The following is a 15,000-nucleotide window of genomic DNA, read 5'->3' on the forward strand; positions in this document are numbered from 1 at the left end:
GATTGAGCTGTGTCTGGTGACTCTCTAAATAATTCACTGTTTACCATCATCAATGTATCCTCTCTCTCTCTCTCTCTCTCTCTCTCTCTCTCTCTCTCTCTCTCTCTCTCTCTCTCTCTCTCTCTCTCTCTCTCTCTCGCCGTCTCTCTCTCTAGAGGGTGGTTGCCATAGATACACCCAGGTCATGCTTGGGTGTTAAACAAACTCAGGGGCAACAGCAATAGGCAAAGACCGCTTCAATGAAACAACTCACTTTGTGAAATTACAAATAAACAGTCACACTCAAAAAGCTTCACTGTTTAAATAAGACTGGGCTCCAGCTATCGACCAATGGGCCCTGGGCACTCTCTTCTCCTTGCCCTATTCCTCTGGGAATCCTTGAACCCTTCAACCCACCTTCGAGTTCACTAAGCTGGGGAAGGAGAGGTTGGCAGCAGCGTGTTCCAGCATGCATCTGGTTTGGCTCGGACCACATACCCCAATCAGCACGTAGTTCAGGAGCACCGAAGGGGCATGTTGACCATGTAACTTCATCAACAATTGCACAAAAAGCTCATGTTTGGCTCCTCCCAGAAACTTGTGAGGGGCCAGAAAGCAGTCAACAATCAGTCTGGCACACTGATTATACGGAGACATGACCACCAGGAATAACACAGTATGTTTTCATGCTATTTCACATCAAAAATAGCAGTTATTTCAGCTTTGAATTACACTCATATCAAGTGGGAGTAAAGAGCGTGATTAGTCTTGGCATCTCACTCAAACTATTTGGGTCGGCCTCCTGCTTGTGTGCTGCTGGTCAGAATGACAATCATGTAATTAGTGTGGCCGATGTGTGTGCTCAAACTCACAATGTGCAATGAGGATTTATTGTCAACTTTGACCAGGAAACATAGTGCCGGTGCAACCACCCGCATGTTTTTCCCTGTTAATTATCTAAAAATAGCATGTCGATTTACATGACGTCAAAGGCTGTGCCAAAGATCTCCCTCTACGGGAAGCCAACCAGCCAGTGGGTGAGATGGGGAAGCTTCTAAACCAATTTTCACCTGTGGTGTTTATCAATCTAATACAAAGTACAAAAATAGTCATTTCACAAAACCCTTTAAAACAAATGTCCACACTGCAAAAGAATAATAATTATTAGTATTTTAAGTGATTATTAAAAATCATAATTAAGACTACATTTGTATTTAAATATTTTATATTTAAATATTCAATTAGAAGGTTGATTTCAACCATGGTTTTAAAATGGCAAAAAGCTAATTTTTAAAAGGCAGTTCATATGTATTAAAAAAAAAAAAAAGAGAAAAAAGTTAATTGTCAAGTAAAATCTAATCAAATCTGCAGCAATAATTGATGTACTCAGAGATTACCACTTAAATATTAAGGCATGGACAACCACACACATGGATGGATGGATGTATGATCATGGTGAGCATGAATTATTCACCCATCCCCCGCCGCAGCTGGACCAACTGACAGCAATGATGTGCGATGACGAGCCATGCTCGGGCCACAAACCCTCTCACACGACAGACGGCATATGACACAAAACACACACAGCATGTTGTATGTGTGTTTGTTTGAGTAAAGCATTTTTTATCCGTCTACTTTGTTTATTTTGTTTGAGCATTTTTAAAGAAAAAAGAAAAACGTTGCCCATGCTAATAGTAATAAAAACAAAGGGTAATAGAAATAAAGAATTGTAATAATGATAGTAATATTAGGAAGTAATCATAAAAAATAACTAGAATGCGTTTCGTCCTAGTGAACTGCGAGAGTGTGCTTGCTAAAATGCCGCAGATGGTTAACCGCCCAATCTGGCAACACTGCCTGCACGTCCTCCGCGCTCTACCTCAGCGTGAAGCAATGAGACTGAAGACGATATGGAACCTAAACTGAGGTCATCGAAAGTCGTTTTTCAGATTATTGAAGATACAAGTGTGTTGCTTTGTTAAACGGTAAGTTACAATGTCTGAAGAAATGTCAGAGAAGGCCCAATGACTTACATTGTAAAAAAAAATATAGTAAAAGAAAAAAATAGTTTAAAACTTGAAAAAACGCAGAGGATAGCCATCATGTCGTTAAAGAGCTGGACGTTTTGATAGTACGTTTCTGTAGCTGAAAGTATGCAGGAGCAGTTAACTGCACAAAAAACAGGCAAACTGAATAAAGAAAACGTATGAAGAACAGTAGATGTGCTTGCCGTAGCGACCACACTAATAACTAGAACAAGATCCCAACCACGTTGTCAGCGACCTTCAAAACCTCCAGAGGACCCGGCTCCCAGCAGACAGCGCGCCGTTAAGAAGGAATTCACCAGAAAGTTCTGGAAGAAAAGAATGTCCCTCCAGCCCTTGCATCAACGTCTCCTTGAGTGACTTTTTACTTCTTTATATTCCTGACTTTGTCTCTGGGGGGGGGGGGGGGAGCTGGATCACCGACCGGCGCTGCAGACATTTTGTCAGCGGCGTGGTTCTCAGGGTGTCCCCAGCAGCCAATCACAACGCAGCGCACCCCGGGCCCCAGTGGTGCTCACCACTTACCCACTGAAACCAAACCTTTACGAAAAGAGTCATAGACATGACGGGGTTATTTCCCATACTAATGTGGAACAGACAAAGTATAAAGTCAAATCACCAAACAAGCTGTGAATAAAGCACCGTTATATTTCTCTGCATGTTAGAGCGGTTTCAAAAACCAAACCCAAGGCTATTCTTTTCTCTCTCAACCTTCAAGACGCTCTCTCACACTGTTTTCGTATCCTCACTCGCCCTACACCTCTCTCTCACGCTGTTGTAGCCTATCCTCACTCGCCCTATGCCTCACTCTCTCACACTGTTGTAGCCTATCCTCTCTCGCCCTACACCTCACTCTGTCACGCTGTTGTAGCCTATCCTCACTCGCCCTGCACCTCACTCTCTCACGCTGTTGTAGCCTATCCTCACTCGCCCTACACCTCACTCTCTCACGCTGTTGTAGCCTATCCTCACTCGCCCTACACCTCACTCTCTCACGCTGTTGTAGCCTATCCTCACTCGCCCTACACCTCACTCTCTCACGCTGTTGTAGCCTATCCTCTCTCGCCCTACACAGCAAACACAAACTCGGCCAGAACTAGTAAACTCAACTTTTCCCGGCGCCGGGGGGGAAGACAAGCTCAAACGTCCTGTTCACATCAACGTCCTCAGACAAGGTGTCTGTAAACAGTTAGAAGTCAAACCCATAGTGGACTGGCCACTACAGAAATAGATTTTTTAAAACATCTTCTGAAACGGCCATCTGGCCACATACAAGTGAGTTCCTCTTTGGAAGAATATCTCCGCCACAAAGGGTTGCTTCGTCTCTCTCTCTCTCTCTCTCTCTCTCTCTCTCTCTCTCTCTCTCTCTCTCTCTCTCTCTCTCTCTCTCTCTCTAAGACTGTGTCTCTGCTACTCTAATGTGTTCAGCGGCTTTCAGAGAAAACAAACGTCTTAATTTTAGGAGTTAATTCCCAGGGTTTTAGCACCAGGGGGTAAATGGGGACGAACGTTAGAGAAACATTCAAAACCCTTGGGATGTGGCCTGTTAAAAAGACATTGATACGGATACTTCCACAACTACACCATTGCAGTGCAGAGACAGTCGAAACCAAGGTACTTTTACGACATAGATTTAGACATTCACGTCACTATTCAGTGAACACCTACTCAGACATGCAGGAGCAAAGCGATATATAGATTGATGGATAATGAGCCCTAAAACATGTATTAATAAAGGACTGTTTATAGATAGATAAAGATGGATGTGTGTGCGTGTGCCTGTTTGGATGTGCTCTTGTGTGTGTGTGTGTGTGTGTGTGTGTGTGTGTGTGTGTGTATTAGCTCTCCTGAGTCCACAAGGCAGATGGCTTTTGTATTGAGGGTGTTTAGGGTGCGGCAGCTGTCTCTGCTGCTGCACCCCCTCCCTCCCTCCCTCCCTCCCTCCCTCCCTCCACACACACACACACACCACACTGAAAGGACACAGTGGGATCGCATGACGCAATCAGACACTCCTCCCCTCCATAATTCATCAATGGGGAAGACACACGCGACCCCATACACAGTCCTCAGTCTACCCCTAGATACAGTGTGTCATCAGCCTCAGCCCCGTGCCTCAACGATACGTCTCCTATTCCTCCACCAGGAACCCCAGGAGCCAGCCGACTCTGGCCCCCCTCTGGCCCTCCTCTGGCCCTCCTCTGGTCCCGCTCTGGCCCTGCTCTGGCCCCCCTCTGGCCCTCCTCTGGCCCTCCTCTGGCCCCGCTCTGGCCCTCCTCTGGCCCTCCTCTGGCCCTCCTCTGGCCCTGCTCTGGCCCCCCTCTGGCCCCGCTCTGGCCCCGCTCTGGCCCCGCTCTGGCCCCGCTCTGGCCCTGCTCTGGCCCCCTCTGGCCCCCCTCTGGCCCTGCTTACTCTGGTCTTACTCTTGTCCTACTCTGGTCTAACTCTGGTCTTTCTCTGGTCTTATGCTGGTGTTATTCTGGTGTTATTCTGGTCTTTCTCTGGTCTTTCTCCCAGCTCCTGTCATTCTTTCCCACACTAACCTTCCTTGACTTCTCCTGGTCACAGTCATGCTGTCATAACATGAAGCCTATGACCGCGTTCTCAAATCATTAAAAATAAATAGAATAAAAATATTAGCAATAAAATATGCACAGATTATGATTAAAAAAAACATCAAACATGTTCACCCACATTCATGGTGTCTCTCTCTCTCTCTCTCTCTCTCTCTCTCTCTCTCTCTCTCTCTCTCTCTCTCTCTCTCCTCCCCCACTTCTTAACTATGGGGGCGGGGGGGAGGACTTCAAAGCAGCTCAGAAGTTGGAGGAGAACAGAAAGGGGGGTGGGGGGTCCCGAGGGAACGCGGGTGCACTACACACACACACACACTTCACACACTCACACTCACAGCCCAAAGATATCTGAGGAGCATGCAAACAGAGGTCTTTGTGAGCAGTTGCTGGGTGGCAGCTTCAAACAGACCAGGAAACAGGCTGTCCTCATGCCGACACTCACTTCAAAAATGCAGTTTAAATATGCTTATTTTATCATATTGGACACCCCAAAACACACACACAAATCCATGCACACAGACATGCATGCAGCATACATATTAACATACCCACACCATATATATATATATATATATATATATATATATATATATATATATATACAGCATACATATTGACAACCACACACACCTGCCAAGTATTTAATAAATAATGTCAGACTTAACAACGACCGTTTTGAAGAGGACAAAGCTTGGTTGAAGATCCATCTCCTAGTACTCTGTTTGAAAAACATCCTTCTTGGTCTTTCATCCAAATTAGTTTTTTCCCCATTACTTATTCTTCTCCCTTACTTTATTCCTCCGGGTCTCTTTGATCAGAAGATGAAGCAGATTCCTTCAGATCTCATCAGGTCACTGGAAACACTTTTTTTCACCGAGCCAAACCGCAAACCCGGGGACACCAATCTAATCCCACTCTGAAATAATACCGGACAATAACCAGGTCAACTGCATCAGGCGAGGAAAAACGAACAAGAGAATTGGAAGTAATTGCCATTTGCCGGTGGGAGGAAGGAGACTGAGGGATGGTTTTCGTGGACGATTTCATTGTGAGGAAGAGCACAAGCATTCAGGCCAGTGCTGCCCATGGCTGTACTAGGCTCCCTGAATAGATAATGGCTCTCACGCCAACACACAAAAAACCATCACACCGCACACAATTTACGTACACCCACATCTCCCCTGGACTCTCTCTCTCTCTCTCTCTCTCTCTCTCTCTCTCTCTCTCTCTCTCTCTCTCTCTCTCTCTCTCTCTCTCTCTCTCTCTCTCTCTCTCTCTCTCTCTCTCTCTCTCTCTCTCTCTCTCTCTCCTGTTCCGACGCAAAGATGCGAGGGAGAGAAAACAGGTTCCAAAACGTTAAGGAAGATAGCAAACAAACAGCCCAAAGCTGCATGCAGTCTGAAGCCCAGCGTGGCTAGGTTGTGCACTGGGGATTGAGCACGCACGTTACACACACAAAATCAGCTGCGGCCCAAAGATACTCGGCCTTATCGGACTGTGCTGCAAATCGATTGGTTGGTAGCGCCATGCGGTGCCATGTCAAAGTTGAACCATTATTACATGTAAGCAAGGCATCTCTGCCACTCCCTCCCTCCCCTGAATTTGCTGCGGTGCTTTCTCCATAGGAAAACAAAAGTCGATCGTGCACGAGTTGCGAGTGCACGCGCCTTAAATGACACAAACAAAACAAGTCTGTTTGCCCATGTGCTCGAGGGAAAATTATTTAAAAAAAATGGATGTGCTTAAACAAGGGAGGAGTGGCCAGCCATTTTGTAATCCTGAGCAACTCAATAGATCGAGAAGCAAAGAATACAGAGAGAGATTGATTAAACTTGATACAATAGTCCTACAGGGCCGGCTAGGACACGATAACAACAGCAGGGCTCACCGTGGCTCCATCTGGCCTCCTTTAAACACCTGAGCTACAGCTTTTGTTTTGCTGTAAGCCGTCGCTCTCTATCTGTCTCTCGTGTTGTCTGGTCTTGTGCTGCCAATCCCGGACTTCACCTACATGGCACTCAGAAGAGGTCCACGTCAGAGGCCAGAAGGAAAAGGCATTAAATGCACTATGACTCTGGACATGATTCATACACATCCCCCCTACATCTCGATGCTCCTCTCCCTCTCCCTCCACAGTTCCAATGAACTTTTAGGAAATACGACAAACAGAATCACACTTTCCAAACACCTTGAGTCGGAGACGCAAGTGCAAGTGCACGATAGACATTAATTAATCTCCCCTTGGCCTGTGTCACCCGTAATCATCATAAGGATGATAATGATTACATGATTAATCTCAGGGCTGGAGCTGTTGCATCCCGGCTCCGATTAGGAAAACATTTGCATTCTGCTTTCTCTGCCGCAGACGCGAACAAGCGATTCCAAGGTGATGCTGACAGTTCACGTCCCCGGAGACTCCGCTCGGCAGACGTGTAGACGCCTCACCGACACGAGGAAAAAAAACCCATGCTGTCAAACCGCGGAACAACTCTGATATCTGAGCTTTTGTTGCATCCTGCTCTCTCTGCATACCAACGCAAGCCTACACACTGGACGACGCCTGGTAAGACAAGATAAGGTGAGATGTATTTTAGTCATCCCCCGTCAGGAAATGTGGAGCAGCGGCGGTACAGGACCCAATTAAAAAGAAATGCAACTAAAAATATGCAAAAAGCAATTAAAATCTAGCTATGAACTACGACCTGCAAGTTCATTACAATCCTACATCCCATGCATCTTTTTGTGTTTAACTGCTTATCCCTGGGTAGTCACAGGTCTCCAGCAGAACACGGGGGTTGTATACTGCTGAGTGTGATCGAACATCTGTCGAACGGTCACACACTCCCCCGACACCGAGGGGCACTTTGGGTCCCCGGCTAATTTAGCTCTTTTAATTAGCCAGGCACACCTGTCTTTTGAAGGTGTAAGGAAACTGCACTACCTCCCTAACGCAGACAGAACAGCTAGCTGTAGGTCATTGAGTCAACAACTAGCCGTTCAAATTCATATTTCTAAAAAACACGATGGCTAAAGGATGACATAAACATATTTTATGAAAGATAAAAAATATATGTTTTGTCTTCCAACTAACTAGAGATTTCCAGCAATATTTTTCTCTTGAAATGCGATAAGGGAATATGCTAGATTAAGCCATGTCCCCAAAAGGGTAGCCTGCACTTAGGTCCATTTTTGGCTGAAATTGATATCTAAATGTGAAATCCCCATGGTTTCTAAACTAGGAGCAGTGACAGACAACCCTATTAAATAAAACAGCAAGATGAATTATCATCCAGAACGGGACCACACCTTCACCTGCTTCAGGTTCAACCCTACAATTTAGCTTCACAGCTGTGCAAATGAATGTGGTAGAAATATTCAATACCATTCTCCCTGCTACTCAAGAGTTTACTCGGAATTGCCTCTGCGGAATTGTTTTAGACCAATGAAACACACCCTGCTGTGGCAGCCAGCTCCTGCCGTTTTTCTTCCTATTATATTAATTACTTCATAGCAATGCTCTCCCGCCCGATGCCAAGAGACAGGCATTTACGCCTGATAAAATGTACTTAAACCATCTCTCCCTCTATGAATCCTCCCTCCTACTCCACCCTAACCAATCCACATTGACATACAACCAACCCCTGCCCCTCCTCTCCCCCACACACACACATACACACACCACCCTCCCCCCCCGTCCTCTGTAGGCACCAGAGACCCTCCAGCTGAGCCTTTCAGGAGGGGCTTCCAGGGAGGAAGTAGGACAGAGGGAGGAGCAGAGCCACTGGGCCATGGTGGAGGGTGGCTGGGCGGATGCTGGCTGATGTGGCAGGGGACAGAGATTGGAAGGGCATAGACCTTGTGTGGAAGGTGGTGCTTGTGGTAGTGGGGATGGTGGTGGTGGTGGCTGGTGGTGGTGGTGGTGGTGGTGTGGGAGGAGGTGGGGTTTAGGGCAGTGTTATTATAGTGTATCAAGGAGGAAAGAGCCATAAGAGGCAAACAAGAGACAGTTGGCCGATGAAGACAGATAAGCAACTTGACACCATGAGAGTAGGAGCAAGATTCGGGGAACGCAAAGCCGTCAGATAAAGATGATTGGTGAAGGCACGTCACTCTCATCTCCAACAAAAGCCTTTTTCCCCAACTTGAAATACCACAAAATAGGACACCAAGCTGAATAGTCAATGCGTTTGGTAAAGCTATTGTATCATAGAGGCTGTATATTTTGATTGACACTGCTCATTATTACAGGGATGTATGTAGGACAAACAACAATGATCATTCACAGCAAACATGAGTAGTAATAGTAATAACATGTTTTTTTAACATCCTTTTACCAACGCTGCAAGTAAAACAGATGGCTGATAAACCATAGTTCTCAGTTGTATTCAACAATACAAATATACCCAAAGCATTTTCACTGAAGAAATTGCAGTCAGGAAATGATATTGATATTCATGAAGATCTTCTTTTTGAATTTGGTTATGACCTTGCTTACAGATTGCAATATCGCAAAAATGTAATATAAGTGTGTGTGTGTGTGTGTGTGTGTGTGTGTGTGTGTGTGTGTGTGTGTGTGTGTGTGTGTGTGTGTGTGTGTGTGTGTGTGTGTGTGTGTGTGTGTGTGTGGTGATACTGTGGGCCATGGTGGGAAGCGTAAATATCAAGTTCAAAAGAGCGCAGGCACGACGAAAGAGTAGCTGGTAACAGTAGAGCACAACATGATATACACACAGACAAACCACCGACATCTGCAGAGCGAGATAGGGCTTAACCCAAACACACGCTTTGTACGCTCTGTTTGCTACAGTTACGCGTAGTATATCGAGTCAACGAACCTCGAAACGTACGCAATAGCCTCTGGGATAACGGAGTCTAACGTCAGCATCAGCGTTTTGTTTTTGTTAAAGCAGCACATACCAGGAAGGTAGCGAACAGCGAGATTATCTCTGCCTCTCCATCATACGCGTGCCAACTTGATCTTTATCCCAACGAGCAAGGGCGAAACTGTGAAAACGCTCACCTTTCTAGGCTCTCTTTGGTTGTGTGGACGTTTCTAGCGTTGTGCGTGGCGATGTTAAGCTTCGAGCGATGGGGATGTTGTAGGGTGCCTTCTGTCTCTTTCTCCTCAGTGTTAGCTGGGTCGCTTCTGTTCTGCTTGTGGTGCTGAAGTGGACAGCGCACTAAGCAGCTTTATAAACGGAGCGCTGCGCGTGCTATTCGCAGTGGAGTTCCCTCTGTCGGATGGGAGTGGCTTATGCAGCTTCAAACAATGGTCTGTGGAGTGGTCATTTCTTCGAGTCAAGTGCTCTCAAACAGCGTCATCCAGTGGCATCTTGTCAAAATTGAGTTTGAACAATCAATATGCAAACATCTTTTAACAGTAAATCTAATTAATATAATTCATCAAATGGAAGGAGTCTCTTTATGTTTGTATGTATGTATGTATGTATGTATGTATGTATGTATGTATGTATGTATGTATGTATGAATGTATGTATGCATGTATGTATGTATGTATGTATGTATGTATGTATGTATGAATGTATCTATGCATGTATTTATGTATGTATGTATTTATGTATGTTTGTATGTACGTATGCATGTTCCGAACAGACACGTTTAGAACAAGCACTGTACTAGTGAGTAAATAACCGAATTGTGTTCACGTAAGAGTTTAGTATAATACCATGAGACACTGTCTTGAGTCGGCTTACTGTCAACAAATTATCCAATTTTGTACACCTAATTATTTCTTTGAGAGGCCAATGTTATCGGGTATGAAATGCTTTATGAAATAGCATAATCTAAATTGCACAAAAATGGATGGAGTCTCTATCTGCATATACAGTATGTATGTATACATGTATATGTTTATGTATCAGTATGTATGTATATATGTATGTATGTATGTATGTTCATCAGTATGTATGTATGTTCATCTGTATTATTCGTCTGTATGTATGTATGTTCGTCTGTATGTATCCATGCATGTCTGTCCTCCGACTTCACAGTGGGCGGATGTATTTGCCAGGATCCAAGGAGGTAGTAGTGTGGAAGTGTCTAGTGTGAAGTTGTCTGGATGAGCAGTTTTCAGGGAGCAATTTCCGGAGACCAGGCAATCAGCCCGTTCTAGACAGCTGCGTTTTGAGCGGGCACTGCACTGGAACTCACAAACGACCAGAGGATTTGTTCCATCTATCTATAATATAAAAAAACTCATTTAACAGTCATTTTCATTTCCCAACAAGATTTCACAAGATTTTGCCATTCAAAATAAATTGTACAAATTACAATTATACATCAAAAGGCATAACATTCAACAAAGATAACAGCTTACAGTCCAGATAAAACATTATCCGCCGACAGTATTTTTATGGAAATACAGTCGTGGCTGCAATGGGTGATGGAAACAAGCCTCTCTCGCCCTCTCCCCCTTCCTATCCCCTCTCTCTCCCTTTCTCTCTCCCTCTCTCCCCCCTCACATATGGTGCGTGTTCTCCCGTCGCAGGGGCTGGAGGGGGTGGTCATCACCCGGGGTGGGGGTGCCAAAGACCCCCTGTCCCTGGGTGACCGCTTGCGTGGCCTGCTGCGGTAGACGTCCCGGGTCACTCAGGATGGACGTGGACGTGCTCAGGAGACGCAGAGAGCTCAAGACCACTGTGGAGGAGAGAGACACACACACATACACACGCACACACACACACACACACACACACACACACACACACAATCAAACACAATACACACTAGTGTCAGTTTTAACTGACATTGAAATAAGGTGTGTAGGAATAGAACCATGTGAAAGGGCAATGGATTTGTGGTTAAAGGATAACTTCTGGATTTTCCAGACACTCATTATAACAATCTGAGCCTGTGGAAAAAAAGAGCACTTTTATGACGTACGTGAACTGGGCGCTATTGCCACATTGCATCGGTGACTGATTTCTCTTAGACAGAGGGGAACATAGGGTCCAGGCTGACTGTAAGTATCCAAAGTAAGTAGGATAAGTCGCTTTGGATAAAAATGTCGGCTTAACGACAAAATAGAAGACGAGGCATATCAATTATATACACTGGTAGGGCAGAGGCTCATTCGTTGAATGGATGATAGTATTTCTAGTAGTCTTTTCAGTGTGCTGCTCAAGGCCTGTGTGTGGAGTGTGTGTGGAGGTTGTGGCCGGGCTGGTTCTCCGTGACTCACTGGGTCTCAGGGCGGGCAGGGAGCAGTGCTGGTCCAGCCAGCACAGCGTGGTGCGACACAGCTCCTCCATGTTGGCGGTGGACACCATGGCGTTGTAGGACTCAAACAGCGGCTCCACGATGATACTGAACTGACAGCGGCTTAAGGAAAACAACGTGACCTTCGGGCAAAACACAGTAGTCAGTGGTTGTATTTTTTTTTTAGACTAGAAAACTGAAAGATTGTTTGCCACATTTACACACTGAACATGGTACAAGGCTGTACATAAGCATTCCAGCATGTTTTCCACATCTTTATTGTACAATGGCGGATCGTCCTCCACCGCCAAGACCAAAGAATACATTTATTAGACCAAAGATGTACAGGAAAAATGAACACGCAACAAACAGGAATTCCATTTTGTGGACTTTTGGTTTCATGTTTTGGTAATGGTAATCACCTGTTTCTATTACGGGCCAGTGAGGCCTTTCCTTATGTTTTTTATCATGGACCCATTGACACCTCACCATTCAAACCAAGCCTATCTGGGTGTAAAAGGATACGATCCAGAACTTCCAGTTCTGCAGTGTCTGTGCCTGGACGTACTCTCTGAACCTCTGCCTCATGTGGTCGAAGCGCTGCCTGGTGACAGGTGCTCCGGTGGCAGGCAGCTGCTGCTGACACACGCTGCAGGAGACGAGACGGCACACTGGATGAGCCGGAGGAGTCTTCTACCTGTAAGGGCTCTTGTTCAAAACACCTCACAGTGAATTCAATACGAGCAAGAAGGAACCTTTCCGATGGGAGTCAAACATTCCCTAACCACAAGACTAGTCTGCTACCAGAATACCAGATTTTTGTTACATATATTTTTATATCTAGAATTTGAAAATAAAGCTAGATTAACAGTTATTTACAGTTTCTAAACTGTCTTGTCCTTTCCATTGTACTCGAGCAAAGGTTGTGAATGATTCAAGTAGACCCTTCACACGTCCCCCACCATGTTCTGTCTTTCCAGCGTAAACTAAATGTAACCTATATTATTGCATGTATTATTGCATAACAAAAAACATTGGTTTGCATTGACACAGAACCAATGTGCATGCATGCACACACACACACACACACACACCTAAAAGCACACACACACGCACATGCACACACACACACACACACACACACACACACACACACACACACACACACACACACACACACACACACACACACACACAAATGCACACACATTCCCACGCACACACACACACACACACACACACACACACACACACACACACACACAGGAGAATAGGAGAGGGTGCGTTTCTCCTTCTCACTTGATGGCAGAGTTGAGGAGCTGAATCTCCTCCCTGAGTCTCTGGGTCTCGTCGTGCAGCAGGGAGCGATCCTGCTGCAGCTTGCTGATGTACTCTGCGGTCTTGTGCAGGGTGGTGGCCTTGCTGATCTGGAGCCAACACACACACACAGGAGGCGTTACCGTTTGGCTACTCTTGACTTCACTGCAGTGAGACTCGTTACTCACAGCTGGCAGACAGCCACCGTTTACCTCAAGATGAACACTAGTGTCAGTGAAACAGCCTATATCAAATCAATATATGCAGCTTAGATAAACATCACAATGTCAGTGAGGTATCATATAACAAATCAAACAGTGTAGCTTAGATAAATACAGATTTAACATTGAAGCATCATAGAGCAAATCAATTTATGAACTTAATCTTTCATACCATCTGCTAATTACTATCCTAAAATGTCCAGAAGTTATAAAACCTTTGCAATTTTTTGGAATTGCCCACCAGCAATTCCTACTTTGATGCTTCTACTGCTCTTCCTACCGTTATTGGCATCATGCTGTTACTTGTGTTTTACGTGCCTCTGTTAAATACGGTATGTTGCTTTTCATAATGTGCTTCTCTGCATGGTGTATATAGCATTAAGATGAACTGAAGTTAACAAGCACATGTAGCTTCTCACACACATTCCCAGATCTCTGTAGATCTCTTGAGCAAAGCCTCACCTTAATGCTTGGCTGGGAGCTGAGGGTGGTGACCAGATTATGTAAAGTGTCGAATCCCATTTTGATGTTGAAGCGTCTCTTCTGCTCCGCTGAGATGTGTGTTATTCTCCTGGTCTCTGTTTGCTGGAAAAATAACATTGTAAGATTGTTTTTTGTAGTTTTGCTACGGTATTTGTTTTGCAGGAGTTATTTCACAGTCTAGTTTCCGCAGTATGACATGCACAGGGTCACATAAATAACATGAATTACTTTTGTTTCGTTCTTTCCATGTGCGGAGAATGAGTTTAATGATTCTGGCCTGGAAATTTGATCCAGGGCCCCCAAAGGTGATTTTTGACCGGCGTGTCCGGAGAAACTGCCTTTAACAGAATAGAAACACAATCACTCTTTAGATAACTATTCGATTGAATAATAATTGATCAGTACCAAAGTATCAAAAATGGCTATTATTTTTAAGCAAATAATATGAAATGCCGATAAAGTACATTTTATTGCAGACAAAACCAGAAAGAAGGAGAAAAGGAGAAAACAGGAAGACTGCTGGTTTATCACTTCAGCCCACCGGTGAGGTTGATGACCTCCGGGCTGTACACCTGCACCGGGGACAGGTTCTCCGTCTTGGGAACCAGGAGGGTGGAGCTGGAGGGGGCCGTGCTGAGGGCGGGCAGGGGGGACGCCAGCGGGCCCCTGGACATGCCGGCCTGGGGTCCGAGCGGACCCAGGACGGGAGGGCTCTGGACGGGCTCTGGCCCCGACAGACGGGCCCCCGCGGGCCACGCGGCCACAAGGCGCAGCTGGGACGTTGCGTCCGCCCCGTGCACACTGCTAGCTGAGGGCTAAAGGACACGATCACATCAACACATCAGGTACACCTGAATGAGGAGGATGCTGATTGAGTTCAAAGGGGTCCAGAGATTTTTGCGTTTATAGAGTGGTGAAGTCCCGCCCCTTCCGGTAGACCCCCATGGGACCTATGAGATCGTAAAATATGAATGGGTTTCAATGCAGAGAAAGTCATTATTTTCTGGTCCCAGTCTTTATATGCCCCGGATTACACATAGGTTGTTTGTGGATTTAAATGATAATTTTTCATGTCAAGAGTTTGACATGAAAAATGAGACTGTTTATTGTGCAATTGTTCAGTTAAAGGCTGTAGAGAAAACACAATGAGAAAGACTACATGTA

The 15,000-nt window shown here is 45.3% G+C and overlaps 1 protein-coding gene across 2 annotated transcripts in view; it reads right to left on the reverse strand.

The window, feature by feature from the left end:
* Positions 1-10,782: 10,782 nt before the first annotated feature.
* The window catches only part of mlxipl (MLX interacting protein like), a 14,172-nt gene continuing 9,954 nt past the window's right edge, over positions 10,783-15,000 (reverse strand). The window contains exons 11-17 of one of the 2 annotated variants that reach the window (XM_084473988.1): positions 14,378-14,651; positions 14,065-14,174; positions 13,816-13,938; positions 13,115-13,242; positions 12,341-12,464; positions 11,799-11,928; positions 10,783-11,254 (exon numbers count right to left, since the gene is read on the reverse strand). In XM_084473988.1, the coding sequence (XP_084330114.1) occupies positions 11,076-11,254; positions 11,799-11,928; positions 12,341-12,464; positions 13,115-13,242; positions 13,816-13,938; positions 14,065-14,174; positions 14,378-14,651 (1,068 nt within the window). In that variant the 3' untranslated portion in view covers positions 10,783-11,075. The remainder of the gene's footprint in view (positions 11,255-11,798; positions 11,929-12,340; positions 12,465-13,114; positions 13,243-13,815; positions 13,939-14,064; positions 14,175-14,377; positions 14,652-15,000) is intronic. The other variant, XR_014637202.1, reaches the window with a different exon arrangement.

The sequence above is a fragment of the Micromesistius poutassou genome, assembly GCF_964030765.1.
Source record: "Micromesistius poutassou genome assembly, chromosome: 10".
Lineage (NCBI taxonomy): Eukaryota > Metazoa > Chordata > Actinopteri > Gadiformes > Gadidae > Micromesistius > Micromesistius poutassou.